The 19,085-nt window shown below is 40.1% G+C and overlaps 2 protein-coding genes across 4 annotated transcripts; both read left to right on the forward strand.

Annotated features, from left to right (window-relative positions):
- Positions 1-228: 228 nt before the first annotated feature.
- LOC147219144 (calcium-activated potassium channel subunit beta-2-like) lies at positions 229-6,568 on the forward strand. 3 transcript variants are annotated; one of them, XM_086172468.1, is made up of 7 exons: positions 229-565; positions 2,446-2,533; positions 3,378-3,449; positions 3,854-3,973; positions 4,062-4,232; positions 4,378-4,573; positions 5,272-6,568. In XM_086172468.1, the coding sequence occupies exons 4-7, from the start codon at positions 3,915-3,917 to the stop codon at positions 5,554-5,556; spliced, it is 711 nt and encodes a 236-aa protein (XP_086028594.1). In that variant the 5' UTR covers positions 229-565; positions 2,446-2,533; positions 3,378-3,449; positions 3,854-3,914; the 3' UTR covers positions 5,557-6,568. The 3 variants fall into 3 exon arrangements, with proteins under 3 accessions (XP_086028594.1, XP_086028592.1, XP_086028593.1); XM_086172466.1 differs by lacking the exon at positions 3,378-3,449 and adding an exon at positions 3,524-3,729 and having other exon boundaries at positions 541-565; XM_086172467.1 differs by lacking the exon at positions 229-565 and having other exon boundaries at positions 2,280-2,533.
- Positions 6,569-6,941: 373 nt separating this feature from the next.
- Positions 6,942-18,961, forward strand: LOC147219145 (phosphatidylinositol 4,5-bisphosphate 3-kinase catalytic subunit alpha isoform). Its single transcript, XM_086172400.1, has 21 exons — positions 6,942-7,327; positions 8,185-8,600; positions 8,837-9,046; positions 9,163-9,413; positions 9,706-9,951; positions 10,074-10,159; positions 10,241-10,346; positions 10,833-10,985; positions 11,318-11,452; positions 11,567-11,691; positions 11,815-11,896; positions 12,066-12,230; positions 12,388-12,491; positions 12,651-12,822; positions 14,074-14,180; positions 14,414-14,535; positions 14,902-14,980; positions 15,219-15,389; positions 15,541-15,658; positions 15,752-15,903; positions 16,116-18,961. The coding sequence occupies exons 2-21, from the start codon at positions 8,249-8,251 to the stop codon at positions 16,384-16,386; spliced, it is 3,207 nt and encodes a 1,068-aa protein (XP_086028526.1). The 5' UTR covers positions 6,942-7,327; positions 8,185-8,248; the 3' UTR covers positions 16,387-18,961.
- Positions 18,962-19,085: the final 124 nt, after the last annotated feature.

Consider the following 19,085-nt stretch of genomic DNA (forward strand, 5'->3'; position numbering starts at 1 on the left):
ATTTTACATATATGACATGGAAAGGCAGTGGACTTGAGAAAATAATTATACAAAAAATGTTAAAGTTCATAACTTTAACTTCTTTGGCTCGGAGGAGGGCCTGCAACAGACTTGGACCCGGACCCAGGCTGCGTAACCCCCCAGTTATTTGGAGGTATAACCAAGACTCATTGTGCTTGGACCAATTCATTTTGAGCTAGATGACATTGTACAGGGAACTCGTATTACTAACACAGGTATGGTAGGCATCCTGTTCACTTGTGGTAAGAGTTTAAATAAACGGTGGCCAGCTGCTGTCCGTGTGAGCCCAGGGCATGCTGGGGAGCAACTACCGCTTGTAGCAAATGTTTGGACTAACAACGAAGCAACAGGAGGTAGGATCCTAAGGATTGTATGTATATTAGTCATGCACGAAAGCTGGGGCTCATCATAATTTAGATGTCCGAAGAAAAAGATTATAGCAGGCACCATTGAGAACCATAGGGGATATACAGATTATCACAGGCCATGTAGTTAATAGAAGCCAATGGAAGGTCAACTCCTGCCACATAGCTGGCAGTATAAGGTATTTAACATCGTACTTCCCTCATTCTTGTGAAATGGAATATGTCAGTGCTTTTTTTTCATTTCAATTCAAGTGTTTTGATTGACTCAGTGTTTCACAGGCTCTATGTGTCTTAGAGCTGCCTATATTAGTCTTAATTGCTTCATCATTGGGTGTCTGCATGAAACATTGATTTACCTGTCTGTTTGGAAAACAACAAGGCAGTAAATATCATCCCAATACCCTATTATGACTGGATGACCAAACATTGAAACTGTCCCAGATAACGCTCTGTAAATATATGAACCTCATGCCAGAGACATACAGTCTATTGTATGCTTATTTTGTGTGCTTGAGCCAAGTGTCCCCCCGTTTTGTAACCGCGGGGTGCTGCGTTGTGGAGCTTGTGACTTTTATTTAAAGACATCAAACAGAAGAACACCTGACGGGAGTAATAATCACTGGAAGGACAGGGCAAAAAATATATCCTGTCACGTACTTCATCAAAGAGTATGTTAAGAGTGGGCCATGCTTTAAATTCCATCGTGCTAAGCTCACAAAATGCAAAGAAATATATATTAAACTGTTTTTTTTTTTTTTTTTGAGGATAAATGCCAAATGTTTTGTAGGTCAGGTTTTACTCTGTGTCTGGTGCACATGTTCTCACTACACAAGTTGTATGAGCTATGGGACATCCAAATAAAGTTACAAACAGCCATAAACACCTGCTTTACAGTTATGTGTTCTGTCACATGTCATCTTGATTCATTGCTCATTCATTCACGCTTTCAGGATGAGAGGGAAGCAGCTGGAAGAAATATGAACCAAAGACACACCCGGATCAGTTAACTGATAATAGTCTGTCTCAGCTCAGAACAATATGTTCCTGCTGGGGTAAACACTTTCATACTTTGCCAAGCCTTGGGGTATCTCATCAGCTGCACAATACTGTCTCCCTATCAACAGTTTATCTGATGACTCTATCGATACAGGTGCTTCACCTGAAGCACGTTTTGCAAGATTCACACCCCAAACTAAACTTTTGTTACCTCAAATAGATAAGATGACCAGAGGTTGATCCTGGACTTTATTTTCTTTCTTAATATTTCCTTTATTTATGCCGTTGTTTTTACGGGGGGGTGAAGAGGTGTCTATTCCTATACTGACACCTGGGAAAAAAAAAAAAACATATAGATTCTGTTATCAATAAAACTGATTATATTTGAGCTGCATCCAATTGTTGTTACATCGAAGCATAAAATCCTAATAAGATACTGTGGAATAGCCTGTTGGAACTACATATGTTAGTAATCTAGTTTAAATTAAAAAAGAAATAACATTTACTTCAGAAAGATGCTAGACATATGGACGTAAGAAATTGTTTTCAACCCAGTATCAAAATCCAAAAAGCATTGTGTCCCCGGGAATATATTACACATTGCAATAGGCTACAATTTTTTTTTTACCAAACAGCAAAACCACTGAGCATTACACTTAATAGACTTGGGATTTATCGTTGATAAAATGTAATTATATAGGCAAATTATTGGAAAGGCACGAAGGCAAATCAGGAATATGAAAAATGTGTGCTTTACATGTTTCAAGTTTGTTTCCTCTCGGAACTCTCCAAGGTCATACTGGTCTCAATGAAACCATTTGCCCTCCTGTGCTATGAATCATAATTTTGAGTGACACTTTGGAATTCTATATGAGCAATAAGGTAGGACGTCACCTACCACTTTAAGTCCAGCCTCCCTGGAGTGTGAAGCACAGACAACTACAAGACTACCACGAAACTTTTAAAAACCTTTAAGAACTTTGGCACGATTGTACAGTTGGTACAAGGAGTAAGGCGTCATTCTCAAAATGTGTGTGTCCATGTTTGGCTGAAATCAATACAGGTATGTGTGGAACTTGTGGCACTTGGGAGCCAATGGTCAACATATTCATTCGGAGGAGAAAACTTATAAGACAGAGCATAAAATTCATGTAAGTGTGATTCTTCAAGGCAAGTATGCATGCAAAATGGTATGGAATGTTTCCGGGAGAGCATTAACTGCATTTATGTATTTATGCATTCATGGTTTCCTTCAGAGGTCTTGTGTCACACTGTAGTTGTCCCTCAGCAACATTTCCCTGAAGCAGCTGGGAATGTACAATGAGGAAATTACTCATCTACGAAGAACTTTGTTGGCTTGTTTTTCAAACTATTCTGCTCTTGGCAGACAGTGAAATGATCCCCCGCAAAATGAAAACAGTGTGTTTTTTTTCAACTCACGTGTTCGTAAAACATGGTAACTGTACTAAGATATTCAGTGTTTGTATTAATAAAATAAGTCGGGATTGTTTTAACTTAACCGACTGGTAGTATTCTTAATACTCTTGATAGTAACACAATAACTAGCAGTGTGACCTCATAGAATGTTGACATTCTCCATAAATATATTCCATAGGATGTTTTTAAATCAATGTCTATTCAGAGTAGTTATCTCATCCAACAGTTCATCTCGAACTAGGGATGTGATGAAACTCATTTGTAGACAGATAACCCTTCAAACAGCAATTATTTTTTACAATTATTGGGAACAGCATATTTTGGCTACAAAATAAGGAGGAAAAGAAAAGAGATAATAAAAATCAGTGTTAGTATTTCATATACTACATTAACCCCTATATTCACATATATATATACACATGAAAAAATATATTCCTTACATTGCAAAATATTGAAATATAATGAAATATAACAAAAAAATGGCTATTTGCTTTGAATTGTTAAACACCTGCCAAAATTAACAGCTCATAGTAGTTACTACTGTGTTTTGTGCAAAAGGTAGCAAAGAGGAGTCACATGTAAGGAGCCAATGACTTTGTGTTGACAGCAGAAATCTTCATGATACAACAGGTAGGTTTTACAATGAGAACATCATCAGCATTAACACCTTTTATGTGTCTGTCCTCTGGTTGGCCTTTTTTTAGTGTTTTCTTTGTGTGGAAAATGTGATGTTTACCCGTGACCGGGACCAGGAAGTCCATTATAATAGGAGTGATTCCTGCTCAAACACATAGTACAAGGAAAATGAGGACGGGCTGCGTGCAGTTTTATGAAGAGAGGCATATTTTTAATTTCTGGAAAAGTATTAAGGGATATTTACAAAAAGATTTTGCAGCAAAATGCACCAAAGGTACCGTACAACGTGTTCTTCCCTTAATTGTCGTGTGTGCTGTTTTGTTTCATATACACAGCAATTTTACAAGATGAAGACCTCCATCCTGTGCTAATGGTATTCTGGCTGTGATTATTTACAGGTCCTTCCAGCAATCCTTCCATTCTGCTTCACTGAATAAAGGACCCGAATCATCAGGAAAGATGTTCTTCGTGGCAGGGGCCAAAAATACAGCGGGAGCAGGAGGAGGAAATGAAAGGAGGTGCAATTTGTCTTGCATGTTCATTATGTTTGCAGTGTGGCTTTTAGGTAATGATATGCTTCCTCCTCATATGTTCTCTCACCATCAGGTCCATTTATCAGAAGTTCCGCGAGGTTGATTTATTGGACAAGAAGAAGACGGTGACAGCTCTCAAGCCTGGAGAGGATCGGGCCATTCTCCTGGGTCTGGGAATGATCCTCTCCTCTGTCATGATGTACTTTGTCCTGGGGATCACAATATTACGCTCCTATGCAGACAGGTACAGTTTTTCTTAAAATGAAAAGCAGAACATAGAAGCCTTATCTAAATCAATAGCATCCCAAGCGTTGTTTCACACCATAAGATCCCCCTGATGTTCTCTGCTTCTCTGCATTAAAATGGGTCTCGTTTAAATGTCAATACAGTGTGTGGACAGAGGAAGGTGTGTGTGTTGTGCTCAACTCCACCGTCACATCAGACATGAACTGTTCCTACAACTGTGGGTCAGACTGCTGGAGAGTCTCCAAATACCCCTGTCTGCAGGTCTACGTGAGCGTCAATAATACGGGCCGCGTCAGCCGCTTATCTCACAATGAAGAGACCCAGGATGCCAGCTCTGAAGTGAGTACAGAGCCTGAGGGAAAATACTGGCAGTTACTGGACCGTTTCAAATGATGACAACGGCTGTCAAATGTTGGCCTAGTTGTAGACTTCAACAACAATAGAAAATGTTAATAGAATATGGATAATTTATGATCAAGTTGAAAAACCAGAAAGATAATGTATGAAGAAAGGGTGGATGATGCAGAAAAAAAAGTATCATAGATATTCAGAGCCCATTTCTTTATTTGCATATATATACATATCATATACCGGTATATATATCAAACATGAAATTTGTGCGGAGAATCAAACATTAGGAAGACAACAAATACAAAGTGAGTTTGTTCCTGGTAACGTCTTATCTGCATATATGCCTTCTGAAGGCAGGGAAATAAGAGAGAGACTAACCCGAAACAATCTTTTAAATACACAATTCAACTTACCAGAAATTTGAAATTTCTGACATTTAAAAAAAAACAATATAAAATGTCTAAATATAATATTTTTTTTTATATTTCAAGTTTCAAGTTTGCACTTTGCATTTGTCCATGATTCTAAAAACCATGAACTGAAACAAAAAAGTGATCCGGATGTAGACTGTGAAATTATGAATCACGATGTAAAGCGGCGTGTCTTTAGCCAGTGGTACCGAAACAAATGGCGAGCTCTCTCAAATTGCACTTAAGGTAATGTCCGTTTCAATCCTATCATTGCAGTGTTTCTATGTGCCGAGGTGTCAAAAAGACAGCGCCGCCATGCACACCATGATCATGAACATCTCTGAGCGCCTGAAGGTGAACCAGCAGGTCTCTTGTTACTACGACCCCGGCGATCAGCAGGAGACCGTTCTCCTGACACGGCTGTATGACCACAGTGTTGTCTTCCACTCGCTGCTCTGGCCCTCCTGCATGCTCACAGGAGGGGCCCTCATCATCATGATGGTGAAGCTCACACAGTACCTCTCAAGGCTGTGTGAAGAGATAGGGAAGATCAAGAGGTGAAATATGTGCAGCAGCTGCAAAAGCCAAACAATATGATCATTTGGTGATGGACACGGGACATGAAAGGAACTGTTTTAACCAAATTTCCTTTAGTGACCTATTGCAAACTTCCTTCTCTGGCTGAGATCTTTAGACGGCTGACCTTTATTCCAGATAGAGGATGTAACTGTTTAGAAAAGCGACTGAATGTTGAGAGGAGGAAACTCTCTGACATGGAACTAGCAGTTACATGGAAAAGTATTACCGGATTCTGCATGTTGTTGTAACATTGAAAATAGGTTTGGGTATGTTTAAAAACTGTTTTTTTTCCTATGTGTTTTGAGCTAAATATGGTTTAAAATAATGATAATCCAATCACAGCAAAGCATTATTGTTTGAAAAATGTTGACATTGTAGACCTATGTTCAGACTTTGAGCACTTTCTTGAATTTTTCTTAGAGAAAATTAAGTTTTCCAATCTCTGTTCCCAATTTTCCTCGTGACCAAATATTGTCATTTTATCATGAGTAAACATGACATACACACAAATCGAAAGTAATTTTTCTTGAATATCGTTCTCATCAGCTCACAGTTTCATGCTACTTCTTTGCATTTTTTTTGGGTGTTCATTGAAAGAAATACCTTATAATTGAATACTGTGCATTATAATTCTTTTCCTTTCTGTTGTTCCACTCAGGGGTCATCGCAGCAAATCATTTGCCTCCGCCTTAATCCGCATTCTCAGAACCGACTAAGTTCATGTCTTTTCAGTACATCCCTAAATCTCCTACTGTGCATTATAGCTGCAATTTAATAATGAAAATAAAGACTGTAATTTAGGCTTTTGAAAAAAATAGAGATTCTGCATTTTCAACATAACATACCATCTGGAAAAACATGTTCTTTTGGGCCAAACTACTGCCTTTTTTATGATGTATGAGAAAATGTAATTTCCTGGGTTGTACGGTTTTCTTTTTTTAATTGTAGAAGACTGAAAATGTTCTAATCCAAATCATAACTAATAATGGATTATCCCAACAAATACAAAGCTGTTATTTTCTGATTGTTTTACATTCCTGACATTCAATTTAAGAGTTGTTTTCGCAAAGTTAAGGTTTGTTTACATATAACTTCACCGATTGCCAGACATATACATTTGCAAAGAGCTTGTATCAGGAGTCTGCCATGCTGGAGAAATCATTTGCTGTAAGCTTTGCATATGACTCGGAAGCAGCACAAAATAATTGCCACTTTTTCATCCCATGTGTTCAAATGGCGCTTTTAAAGAAGTATTTAATCGGTGGCTGGGGTTAAAAAAAAGAAAAAGAGAAAACAGTGATCGGGCAGTTTCCAGCAAATTCTTCAGCCTCATCCCATGACAAACAGCATTCTCCAGCAGCAAACATTTACTCACTGACTGGAGAGGGCGGTCCGTCATGTCGAGTCTGCTAGCAGGCAGCACTGACCAGCGGCTGCTAGCTGTGTGTGTATTTGTGTGTGTGTTGAGCTAGCCACCTACCATACTGTGCGGTTCATTTGCAGGACAACACAAGAACATCATGAAGTATTACAGCCAAACTCGGCTATTAGGCGTTGGCAAAATCACCGGGATTTAGAGGCGACTTTTCAACAAGAGCCGGACAGACCGCCCCCCCCTTATCGTTATTTGGATGGACAAATGTTTGCCTTCCAGAGCTGGCACGAATGGGATTTGCTCAGCTAGCCGCTGCTAATGGCTGCGCAGGCTGACTAGCATCGCGGCCAACCGGATGGCGTTAGCTCCCTGACACAGGTAGTTAGCGCTATGTATATATCTATATTTCCTTGTTTCCTATGTGTTTACTTTGATGATTCAGCGGTCATCAAGATCATGACACAAAACTTTACCAAGTTGCGTTTATTTATGTTATACGGGCGCACACGGCGCTAGGAATGAGTCGAGGTTTTCATTTTGCAAATGACATTGATCTGCTTAAGTGAACTTGGCTAACATGGTTAGCAACGTTGCTAACAAACAAAAACTAACGTGTACACACCATGCTGCATACAAACACGACATCGATCGAGATGACCGTCGAGCTTTGATTAAAATATGAATTTTAGCATTGTGAGATGCACTTCACTTGCGGTATGATAGAGGCTAGTTGTCGATAAGTTTGTTTACATGATTCCCGATGAAGCGTTAATTAAACCAAACATCCACGACCAAGTCCACTCGATGACTACCATATTTGAGGGAAAATTATTCTTAAAAATCGACTGTCAACTTTCCAAACTGCTGCTGTTTTAGGATCCGCCTCTGTGTATGTGTTGACATACTTTCGTGATGCTAGAAGCGTCAGCCAGAAACGTCATATTGGATGTCATATTGATAAGTGCAGTAATGGGATGGTTGCGTTGTACAAAATCAACATGGCATAGTCATGTTTTATTCTAATGGGTGAATCCCAATTGTTTAAGACCAACACAGTCGCACGACCACATTATGTTTCTTTAGTGGCGCACCCCTAACTATAGACTACTTATACAATGTATTAATAATGCATACATGTTTAGCATACGGATCCTATGCAGCTCAGTATATATAATATTCACAACAAGCTCAGTGCATGATTATACCTATTTGATTGTTTTTCTTCTTTTTTGCAGCTGATTGTTTTTGCTGATTCCATAGTTATCAGGCTTTGATAAAAGCGGATTTGCTTGCACAACCATGCCTCCTAGGCCGTCCTCGGGAGAGCTATGGGGGATGCACTTGATGCCCCCAAGCATCCTGGTTGACTGTCTCCTGCCAAATGGTATGATTCTGACATTGGAGTGCCTCCGGGAGGCCACACTGATCACAGTCAAGCATGAGCTTTTCAAAGAAGCTAGGAAATATCCACTTTACCATTTACTACAAGAGGAGAGCTCCTACATCTTTGTCAGTGTCACCCAAGAGGCAGAGCGTGAGGAGTTTTATGATGAAACCAGAAGGTTGTGTGATCTTAGACTCTTCCAGGCCTTCCTCAAAGTCATTGAGCCAGTGGGTAACAGAGAAGAGAAAATTCTCAATAGAGAAATAGGTATGGTACCATCTTAAGTCTTACAACCTCATCTATTCACATGTAATAGTGTCAATCGGCCTTTAAAAGGGCATTATCAGCTATTAGGGGGATTTTAATAACAGTGATATGTTTGGCATGTATTCAGTCATACTCCGTATAACTTTGCACTCATCAACTTTCAGATGTTATTTGACATGATGAAAAATGATGTATGAAAACTGCCAACTTGTGTTTAACACTTTTTTTCCTTTTAGGTTTTGCTATTGGAATGCCCATATGTGAGTTTGATTTGGTGAAAGACCCAGAAGTACAAGACTTCAGGAGGAACATTTTGAATGTATGCAAAGAGGCTGTGGACCTCAGAGACTGTAATGGACCCCATAGTAGAGCTTTATATGTTTATCCCCCCAATGTAGAATCTTCAGCAGAACTCCCCAAGCACATATATAATAAACTTGATAAAGGTGAGATATAGTTTTCTAGGGGAAAAAAAAGTTTTTTAACTAAAAAGAGAAGAGATATGTTGCAAAAATTTTGTGTGTTGTTGTTGTCAAATTTTTTTATATACATATTTTTCCAGGTCAGATAATTGTTGTCATCTGGGTTATCGTGTCACCCAGCAATGACAAACAGAAATACACCCTCAAGATCAACCATGATTACGTGCCAGAGCAGGTGATTGCTGAAGCCATTCGGAAGAAGACACGTAGCATGCTGCTCTCACAGGAGCAGTTAAAGATGTGTGTGCAGGAGTATCAAGGAAAGTACATCCTCAAAGTGTGTGGCTGTGACGAGTACCTACTGGAGAAATACCCTCTGAGTCAGTACAAGGTAATCTAATTTAATCTCAGGCCTGATGCAGTTGTACATACAGGGGGGATGGACTCACTTCATATTAATCAGAATCATCTCTTAAATGCCTCTGACATAAATGACTTCAGATTAAGTTGTCTGTAAAAATATGTCTGTAAAATTTGCTGATCCATCAATGGAATGCGCACATCATGATACATACAAAGCGCCGCATCCGTATTTGCTGCTGCGTAATGTAATAATCTGCAGCCTGATAATCTAGAAATGGATGGATGTGTTTTCTAAATGTCACCTTGTCTGTCCTCAATAGTACATACGCAGCTGCATCATGTTGGGGCGGATGCCTAACCTGATGCTAATGGCAAAGGACAGCCTGTATTCCCAGTTGCCAATGGACAACTTCGCCATGCCGTCATATGCAAGGCGAATATCTACAGCTACGCCTTACATGAACGGAGAAACAGCCACCAAATCTCTCTGGACTATCAATGGGACACTGCGCATCAGGGTACTCTGTGCCACATATGTCAATGTCAACATCAGAGACATAGACAAGGTACAAACGCAAAAAAAAGCCTGTTATGCCATGTTTAATTAGTTGTGCAAACATTTCATAAAGTCCTCCGACCTCATGCAAGGAGGAGTTGAAATGAATTTCATAAATACGTTGTCCTCCAGATCTATGTGAGGACTGGGATATACCATGGTGGAGAGCAGTTGTGTGACAATGTCAACACTCAACGTGTGCCCTGTTCAAACCCAAGGTATTGTATCATATTGTGCCACCGACTATCAAGATTGCAAATCACTGATGTAGTTATTGCATTCACCCCCCATTTATGCAGGTGGAATGAGTGGCTGAACTACGACATGTACATTCCAGAAATCCCTCGTGCTGCCCGACTCTGTCTCTCCATCTGCTCTGTGAAAGGGAGAAAGGGAGCTAAAGAGGTTAGCAGAGAAAAATGCGTCCAATCTCTGTCCTGTTTAATCTGGTCACTGGGGATAACTGTAAGTGCAGTTTCATACTGCCAAACCCAGCATCATTCAGAAACAAACACTCCTTGATTTGCTAATCTTTCAGAACAGCCATAGGGGAGCAAATACTTTATCGGAGACTTATAGACTTCATGGAGTACAGCTGTGCATCATTTTCACAACAATCCCCTATCCATAAGATGGCTGTTTAAATTAGCTGAGGTGGTGAATGCATTTAACATATAGAGAACATCTATATTCACCTTCATTTTTTCTCCAGATTTATATTTGCCTTTTTTTTATTCCAACTGAAGTTCAAAACAGTTAAGGCAGGCAGTCAGCAACAGCACAGAAGCCTAACAACTGCCCCTGTTTTACACCTGTCTGCTTCATAGCCTGGGGATTCTTGCGTTTTCTAATAATTTGTATATGAATCATCTAACTGGTATTGTCCTGTAGGAGCATTGTCCTCTAGCTTGGGGCAACATCAACCTGTTTGACTACACCCACACACTAGTAGCAGGGAAGATGGCGCTCAACCTGTGGCCTGTCCCACATGGCTTGGAAGACCTGCTCAACCCTATTGGCGTCACAGGCTCTAACCCAAATAAGGTGAATATTAAACCAGCTGGGAAAATGGACTCTTTGTGTTTTCTTATTGGTTGGGCCTCTAGTACTATGATACATCTTATTGCAGTTTTTTTTTTTTTTAATAATGTACCGTGCTTTACCCTTAAGACTTATGACCTGTTTTTAATAGAGAAGAGGTAAGTGTTAACAGCCTGCAGAGTTTCAGTGCTGGATATAAGCTACCCATTATTTAAAGCGACCGGGCTGCTTATCTGACTTAATGAATTACTTTTTAATCGGTTGCCCCCACCGAAGGCACCTGTTTTAAATACATTGAATGACTTTTCACCCTCTACCATCATCTAAACTTACAGGAAACACCTTGTCTGGAGCTGGAGTTCGACCATTTCAGCTGCCCCGTCAAGTTCCCTGATATGACCACCATTGAGGACCATGCAAACTGGAATATATCCAGAGAGCTTGGCTTTAATTACTGCCACACCAGTTTGGTGAGAGAGCACATCCACCCTGAGATAAAGCTCCCTTCTAAGCAGATCGTGTAAACAGCTGCGACACCGATGTTCCAATTTCATTTGACCCCATTTTTTTCTTATGCACTTCAGAGTAACAGGGTGGCACGAGACAACCCCTTTACAGACAGCGACAATGAGCAGCTTCGCCAGGTGTGTAACAGGGACCCCCTGTCTGAAATCACTGAGCAGGAGAAAGACTTTCTATGGAGGCACAGGTAACGTGCATGTGCTTAGTGAGCAGTACGGGTGTGTTCGATATTCATTACAACCTTTAACGCGATTAAAAAATGATTAGGTTACAGTGATTGCATTAAGTATCTCCTCCCAAACCATTTCAGACATTACTGTGCCAGTATGCCCGACATCCTTCCCAAGATCCTGCTGGCTGTGAAATGGAACTCTAGAGATGAGGTTGCACAGGTAAGTTTGGGTTTCCAAATACCGCCAGGTTTTATCTGGCTGGACAATTGTTGGAGGAAAAGAAACCTGTCTTTGTAGCTCACCTCAGGGAACATATGTTCTTTATATTTATACTTTCAACCCTTGTCTTCTGCATCGTAGACTGCAAATGCTTTCTCTCTCCGACTAGATGTATTGCCTTCTGAAGGAGTGGCCTGCTATCAAGCCGGAACAAGCCATGGAGTTGCTAGATTGCAACTTTCCTGATCCCATGATTCGAGAGTTTGCTGTAAAGTGCCTTGATAAATATTTAACAGATGACAAACTCTCCCAGTACTTAATTCAACTGGTTCAGGTGTGTTGCGTCCTCATTAATTTGTGCTGTAAATATGCATGAGGCTTTCTTTCGTTCTTTTTTTTTTTATTTATTCAGGCAGTGACTTCACAACATGATAAACGGCTCCAGAGATGTCCTTGAATTAAAATGAATACTTCTGCATTTTCTGTTGTAGGTTCTGAAGTATGAGCAGTACCTTGATAATCCACTAGCACGTTTCCTTCTGAAAAAGGCATTAACAAATCAGAGGATAGGACATTTCTTCTTCTGGCACTTAAAGTAAGTTAAACATTACTTATTGTAGAACTAAATGTCTTATATTAATGTGACTCAATGTTTATGGATGCAGTAATGACTTGAAAGGTTAAATATTTTCTTGAGTGTCACTTAATTATTGATCTATTTCTTCTCCTTTTTCCTTCTCCTTTATGCATTCAGATCAGAGATGCACAATAAGACAGTTAGCCAGCGGTTTGGCCTTCTGCTGGAGTCATACTGTCGAGCTTGTGGTATGTACCTGAAGCACCTGAGCAGACAGGTGGAGGCCATGGAGAAGCTCATCAATCTCACTGACCTCCTCAAACAGGAGAAGAAGGATGAGGCACAGAAGGTAATCCGACTGCTGGCAGCTCTTAATGGCAATCTGCTGAATCACTGAGCTCAATCTTGTCAATATCTGGACCAAATGGCCACAGAGGTATCATTATATTGTGCAGAGAAACACTTTAGACAGTTCATTTTATTTTTACCCGAGTCTATTTAACACTTAATAAAAGTCAAAATTATCATATTAAATTGAATATAAGAAAACGTTCGATGGAAAAACTTTGAAAAACAATATTGTGTTCTTCACATTGATTCACTGAAGTTTCATGGTCATATAAAAAAGAACAACACAATTTGTTGGTAATATGTATAGTTTGGTTTTCTAATCATTAGTATTACAACCCGGTAGAATTCAAAAAGGGGCGGTGCAACCGTGACAATATTTTCACAAAGTAATCACGCGGAAGAGGTGGACTAATATGAATTATGTGAGTGATCATCTGCCCGTTTTTACATGGTTAGAGAAATGACTAGTAAATTATGATGGAATGGATGAATTAAAAATCGTTTGCAATAAAAACCCCAACTGACAAGACCTCCGCTAATGAACAGGGAAATTTGAAATAGGGAAAAATATGACCCAGACTTTATTAATTCACCAACAAATTCACGAAAATGGAGGGCACATAAAAACTTGATCACAGATATAATTAATTTATTTAGCATGTACATCAAAGTTATGGGGACAATTTTTTTCGTGCACATGATTCCAAAATTCCAATGATAAGGCTACATATAGTGTGCATAATAACTATTGCCATTAACTATAGTGAAAGTACAAATCCCTTTATATAATGCTCACCCGGAACGTGTGGGCGATCCTCAGATAAAGGTTGTGTCAGTGTCCGAGCGAGAGACAGTGCAAAACCTGACAACAAATAAATGATCGTCACCTTGCCGTTGTAGCGCTGGGTGGGCATTTGTCATGATCAACGTTGTTGCAACATTATCTTTTTAGGCTGAATTCCAAGCCTATCCCTCCTGAGTTCTCCTTTATACAGAAACATTCGGTAGGCTGTAAGAGCAATTTGATTCTTATTGATTCCCTTTTTCTCTGCGTTAATGATTTTCTGCATCGTTCGCAGATGTTTTGGCCATCTAGGAGAGAGACAGTATTTTGCCTCCAGGACAGCTGAAGTTGTCAGTGTGAAATGGTTGAAGGAATGATGAGAATGGGGGGGGCGGCAGCAGTTCGTCACTTCGGAGAAGTAACAGCAAGGTATTTTTATCTGTGGTCATCTTTCTTTCTTTTAAGGTTCAGATGAAGTTTCTGGTGGAGCAGATGAGGAGACCGGACTACATGGATGCCCTGCAGAGCTTCACCTCCCCTCTGAATCCAGCGCATCAGCTGGGAAACCTCCGGTAGGTTATGTTTCTTTTGACTGCATTTGCTTCATTAGCTTTTATTACCTCAAATTCAAACATTTGGGGTTGTGAATAAAGCATATAAATAAATGAAATGAAGTTGTAGAACATGCAGAAACCACTACTTACATGACTGTGTTTGGATAAAGCTGTGTGTGTGCTTCTGGTGTAGCTGTGCTCATTCGCTGCCTTCCCTTCTGCTCTTTACATATTCCTTTCTCTCGTTTCAGTCTGGAGGAATGCAGGATGATGTCATCAGCCAAGCGACCCCTGTGGCTTAACTGGGAAAACCCAGATATGATGTCAGAGCTCCTGTTTCAGAACAATGAAATCATCTTCAAAAATGGGGACGGTATGTTGAATGTGTTCTTGCAGTCCCTCTATCAATGAATGAATGAATATATGAATGAGCATCTTTGTTGCACACACATGCATGCAGAAAAGTTACATGTCATGAGAATGCTTGGCCTGTAGGGGACTATCATGGAACGCAAACACAACTGCATTCATGTTTTTTACATGGCGTCCAAAAGGAAAAGCCATGTCCTTTGAATTGCACTTTACTGCAGCACCTTGTGCATTTTGCTGCACCATCTGTGACCAAACTGACTTTGATAGCTCTGCTCCATAATGCATCACATGGTTGATCAAAGAGCAGCTCGCATCTGATATTCACCACCCCGTTCACCCACCTCCTTGTCTCTCTCTGCCTCTGCAGATCTGAGGCAGGACATGCTGACGCTGCAGATCATTAGGATAATGGAGAACATCTGGCAGAACCAGGGCCTTGATCTCAGGTAGGCTTCTTACTTCACCATGGCAGCAAGGATGCAGGTACACATTAACAGGCGCTGCATACCTTTCATGTTTCTTACTCTGTGGCTAAATGCAGATTAGTGGCAACCCCTGCCAGCCACCTCGGGTCATTAAATATAAAGTCCATCCATATTCATGTGTGGGATGACAGACTTATCTCTTATCTAGGTTTTCTTTGTCTTCTACCTCTGTTTATGCTTTCTGTCCTCTTTCCTCCAGGATGCTCCCCTACGGTTGTCTGTCAATTGGCGACTGTGTGGGTTTGATTGAGGTGGTGAGGAATTCTCACACGATCATGCAGATCCAGTGTAAAGGAGGCCTGAAGGGGGCACTGCAGTTTAACAGCCACACACTGCATCAGTGGCTTAAGGATAAAAACAAGGGAGAGATGTGAGTGGACCTAGTGCACAGGGTGGTTGTCCTGTTAGTGATGACCAATGTGAAGATGTTATCCCTGAAATGATCTGTGTATCTGAGAATAGAGCCGCAAGCACATTCTGAAGCCCCTCCTTTGCTTGAAATTCCCCGTTTACGGTTCCAGGTATGACCAGGCCATTGATCTCTTCACCCGGTCATGTGCAGGCTACTGTGTAGCTACATTTATACTGGGCATAGGCGATCGACACAATAGCAACATCATGGTCAAAGATGATGGACAGGTAAAGATCAGGTTTTCACAACCTTTCCACATGTCTTATTTTGCTGCTGCTAAATAATGTTTTTTTTTTTTTTTTTTTTTTTTTTTTTTACAGCTGTTCCACATAGATTTTGGACATTTTCTTGACCATAAAAAGAAGAAGTTTGGTTACAAGAGAGAACGTGTGCCATTCGTGCTGACGCAGGACTTCTTGATTGTTATTAGCAAAGGAACTCAAGAATGCACCAAAACAAGGGAGTTTGAAAGGTAACAAAACTGCTAAAATGCGATTCATTTAGGAAAAAAAAAAAAAACATGCATGGTTTACAGAGTGCAACAGAACCAATTTAATTCCATAATTGGGTTAAACGTTTATAATCCTAGTCTTCCTTTTGCCACAACTTGGGTACGTTTGTCTTTTTAGCCATACTTCCATGCCGTAATCCTTCCTTTAAAAGTTATTTCCATCGGCGCCTCAGGTTCCAGGAGATGTGCTACAAGGCATACTTGGCAATCCGGCAACATGCCAACCTCTTCATCAACCTCTTCTCCATGATGCTGGGCTCCGGAATGCCTGAGCTTCAGTCATTCGACGACATCGCTTACATTCGCAAGACCCTGGCCCTGGACAAGTCAGAGCAGGAGGCCCTCGATTACTTCATGAAGCAGATGAATGACGCTCACCATGGCGGCTGGACTACCAAGATGGACTGGATCTTCCACACGATCCGCCAGCACGCCATGAACTGAAATGGCAGCCAACTGACATAAGCGAAGGACTGTGAAAACAGCAAACAGCACACTAAGAACCAAAAGAGCAGCAGCAAGTTATTAGCTAAAGACATTATGGCCTGGTTAATATTTTGCCAGCATGTGACTGAAACAAGATCTGCCGGTGCAGCATAAAATAGGAGTGCTAAGAGGAGCCAAAATCAGGGTCATAACGCCTAAACGCTCCTGTTTTTTCAGGTGTCTTGATTTCTTCTCCCTGCACTAATACATTTAAGAAGGCAGGATGGAGTTATATTTCATCTGTTTTCTTCATAGGAACTAAACGAGTGCGATGGACCTCAACAAATTTGGCCTTCTTCATATTAACAAACTAGAGACACCCCCCCACTTACTTTTTTTACCGCCTTTAGTTCATTTACAGTGGTACTCCGCGAGCACATCTGGCTTCATCCAGCGAACTGACTATTATTTTCACTACCTGGTTGGATCTAACGAAGTCATGGGAGATAGCGGCTCATACAGGTTGAAAAGAAAGGAAACAGTTATAAATACTAAGTAGAGGACTGGCTGAGGAAGTGTTGTTGGAAACACTGAACTAGCATTCAATTAGTCAATAGGTCATTCAGTTTGCTGACATTTTTGTTGTAGCCAACAGATGATCTGTCCTTGGTTTTGGAATTCATCCGATACCAGTAAACTGACATTAACACTTTTGTACAATAGTATAATCAAAGACACAATGCACGTGGTGCACATATTCCTTTTTTTTTTTGAGTGTAATTTCTACTGAGCCAAAGTACTAGATGTATAACCCCAATACTCTGCAGTCTTATTGTAAAAAAGAAAAAAAAATCGCCTCTATTCCAAGTCTTGTGTACTCATAGCACTGATCTCTGCAGTATTTGGTTTTGTTTCATTTTGTCTATCAGTATTATTCAGTGCCCTCTCTCGGCCATGTTGTCTGTCATCCACCCGAAGCAGCAGGAACGCAGATGGCTGATGGCCAGCTGCACTGCAGATTAGAAGTTTAGTTCTCGCTTTAAAAAGCTGGAATCATTGGGAGAAGGATGTGCAGTGTTTCTTTTGTGTGCTCCGCTGTTACACTATGCAAGTTGTGATCTTAATATATATTATATACAGCAAAAAAAGAAGAAAAAAAAATCAAATGGTGGGAATCAACAGTATCTCCCCGAAATGCTTACACGGAAGTGTGTCTGAAATGTGTACAGACTGAACACTGAAGAAAAAAAAAAATGCACAATGCTGCACTGTAACGGTATCATTTACTTCTGGTAAAATGAAAAAGAACGGTAAGAAATGCCTTTTTTGTCTCCTCTGCTTCTCCCTAACAAGTTTCCATTTGCAACTACGGTCTTGCGATCTGTTGACTCTTTGAAATGCTAGTTTTCGGTTCTGGTTTGGTCTCCCTGTAGTTAAACAACGCACTCAAAAAAAAAAAAAAAAGAATGGGCTCTTTTCATATTTGCCATGTGGTACTGGTTCAAGATGTCCAGAAAAAAAAAAAACTTGTTTGGAACCTTCCAAGTGTCCTCTACCCTCCTCTTGCTTATGATTGTTATCCTTATGTGTGGAAGACTAGTCTATGCAGGTCAGAGGTCAGTAAATCTCCTAGCTTTACCAAATGACACAAGGGCGGTTTCTTTGTCCCTCAAATCTGTGAAAGTCCAGAGGATGCTTTTCTGTATGTGGGTAAGGACGTAAAAATGCTCAGGAAACCGATCCACTGAGATGCATGCGTTTCTGTACAGGTTACAGGACCGTGGGCTGGACCCATTCAATTTGAGAAAACTAGACCCCATACATATATACTTTATGGAAAGAAATATTATAAGATGCTATTTTCCTTTGTACTTGTCACAGTTATTTTTTTCCCTGTTTTTCTCAGAATGCATTATGCATGAGGTCCTTGAGTATCTTTTTTTTTGTTTGACCGGAGGTTTTTGTTTGTTTTTTTTTTTTTTACTTGAATTTCATGTATAGAAAATACCTTGTTACTTGTGTGAGGTACAACAAATTCACAATGAAGGTAACAGATACTGCTACTACATGTGCAAATGCTTTCCTTGAATAACTACAGAGGTAATATATTTTTGTATTTTTAATGATAAGCCAACTCATATGTAACTGCTAACCAAAAAAAAAAGAAAAAAAAAAAAGGAGGAACCATGCATCGTGGAACCATCCGCATACAAAAGTAGACAGCTTCTAGTTGTTGAAATGATATGAATGACAAAGCTGCGGTGAATTGTTGAATGAAGGACAAGGATTTAATGCTGTTGTCAAAGTTCGATTTTCACACTTAGTGAGCAATGCCCTGGTGGGAGTCTGGAAGCACAATAATGAGAAAGAGGCTATCCTGCATGTTTAAAGAAAGATTCACATGTTAGTTATCTATCATCTGTGTGTGTGTGTGTGTGTGTGTGTGTGTGCGTGTGTGTGAGTGTGTGTATATATATGTATATACATATATATGAAACCTTGAAATATGTGTTCTAGTCATCCTCATGTGGCTGTCTCATAAAAATCTATAAGCATTTATTGTACTGTCAAATAAAGAAAAACATCTCTCCCTATTAATGTTTTTATGATATTACTTGAGACTTGAAACAGACCATAATACCAGTGAGCTAGGATTTAGACTGGCGACATACGACTTAAAAACGGTAGAGAAACATTTTATTTATTTTTTAATGCTG

Source organism: Fistularia commersonii, chromosome 25, assembly GCF_037954325.1.
Source record: "Fistularia commersonii isolate RoL2024-O1a breed Wild chromosome 25, RoL_Fcom_v1.0, whole genome shotgun sequence".
NCBI classification, from domain to species: Eukaryota; Metazoa; Chordata; class Actinopteri; order Syngnathiformes; family Fistulariidae; genus Fistularia; species Fistularia commersonii.

What these genes read in the sequence shown, in the direction of transcription:
- LOC147219145 (XM_086172400.1), top strand. Translation starts at nt 8,249, where the DNA reads ATGCCTCCTAGGCCGTCCTCGGGAGAGCTATGGGGGATGCACTTGATG. An exon ending in AATTCTCAATAGAGAAATAG is followed by an intron (nt 8,601 to 8,836) that starts GTATGGTACCAT and finishes TTTTCCTTTTAG; the next exon opens with GTTTTGCTATTGGAATGCCC. An exon ending in CAGGCTCTAACCCAAATAAG is followed by an intron (nt 10,986 to 11,317) that starts GTGAATATTAAA and finishes CTAAACTTACAG; the next exon opens with GAAACACCTTGTCTGGAGCT.
- LOC147219144 (XM_086172466.1), top strand. An exon ending in GGAGGAGGAAATGAAAGGAG is followed by an intron (nt 3,974 to 4,061) that starts GTGCAATTTGTC and finishes TCTCACCATCAG; the next exon opens with GTCCATTTATCAGAAGTTCC. An exon ending in TTACGCTCCTATGCAGACAG is followed by an intron (nt 4,233 to 4,377) that starts GTACAGTTTTTC and finishes ATGTCAATACAG; the next exon opens with TGTGTGGACAGAGGAAGGTG.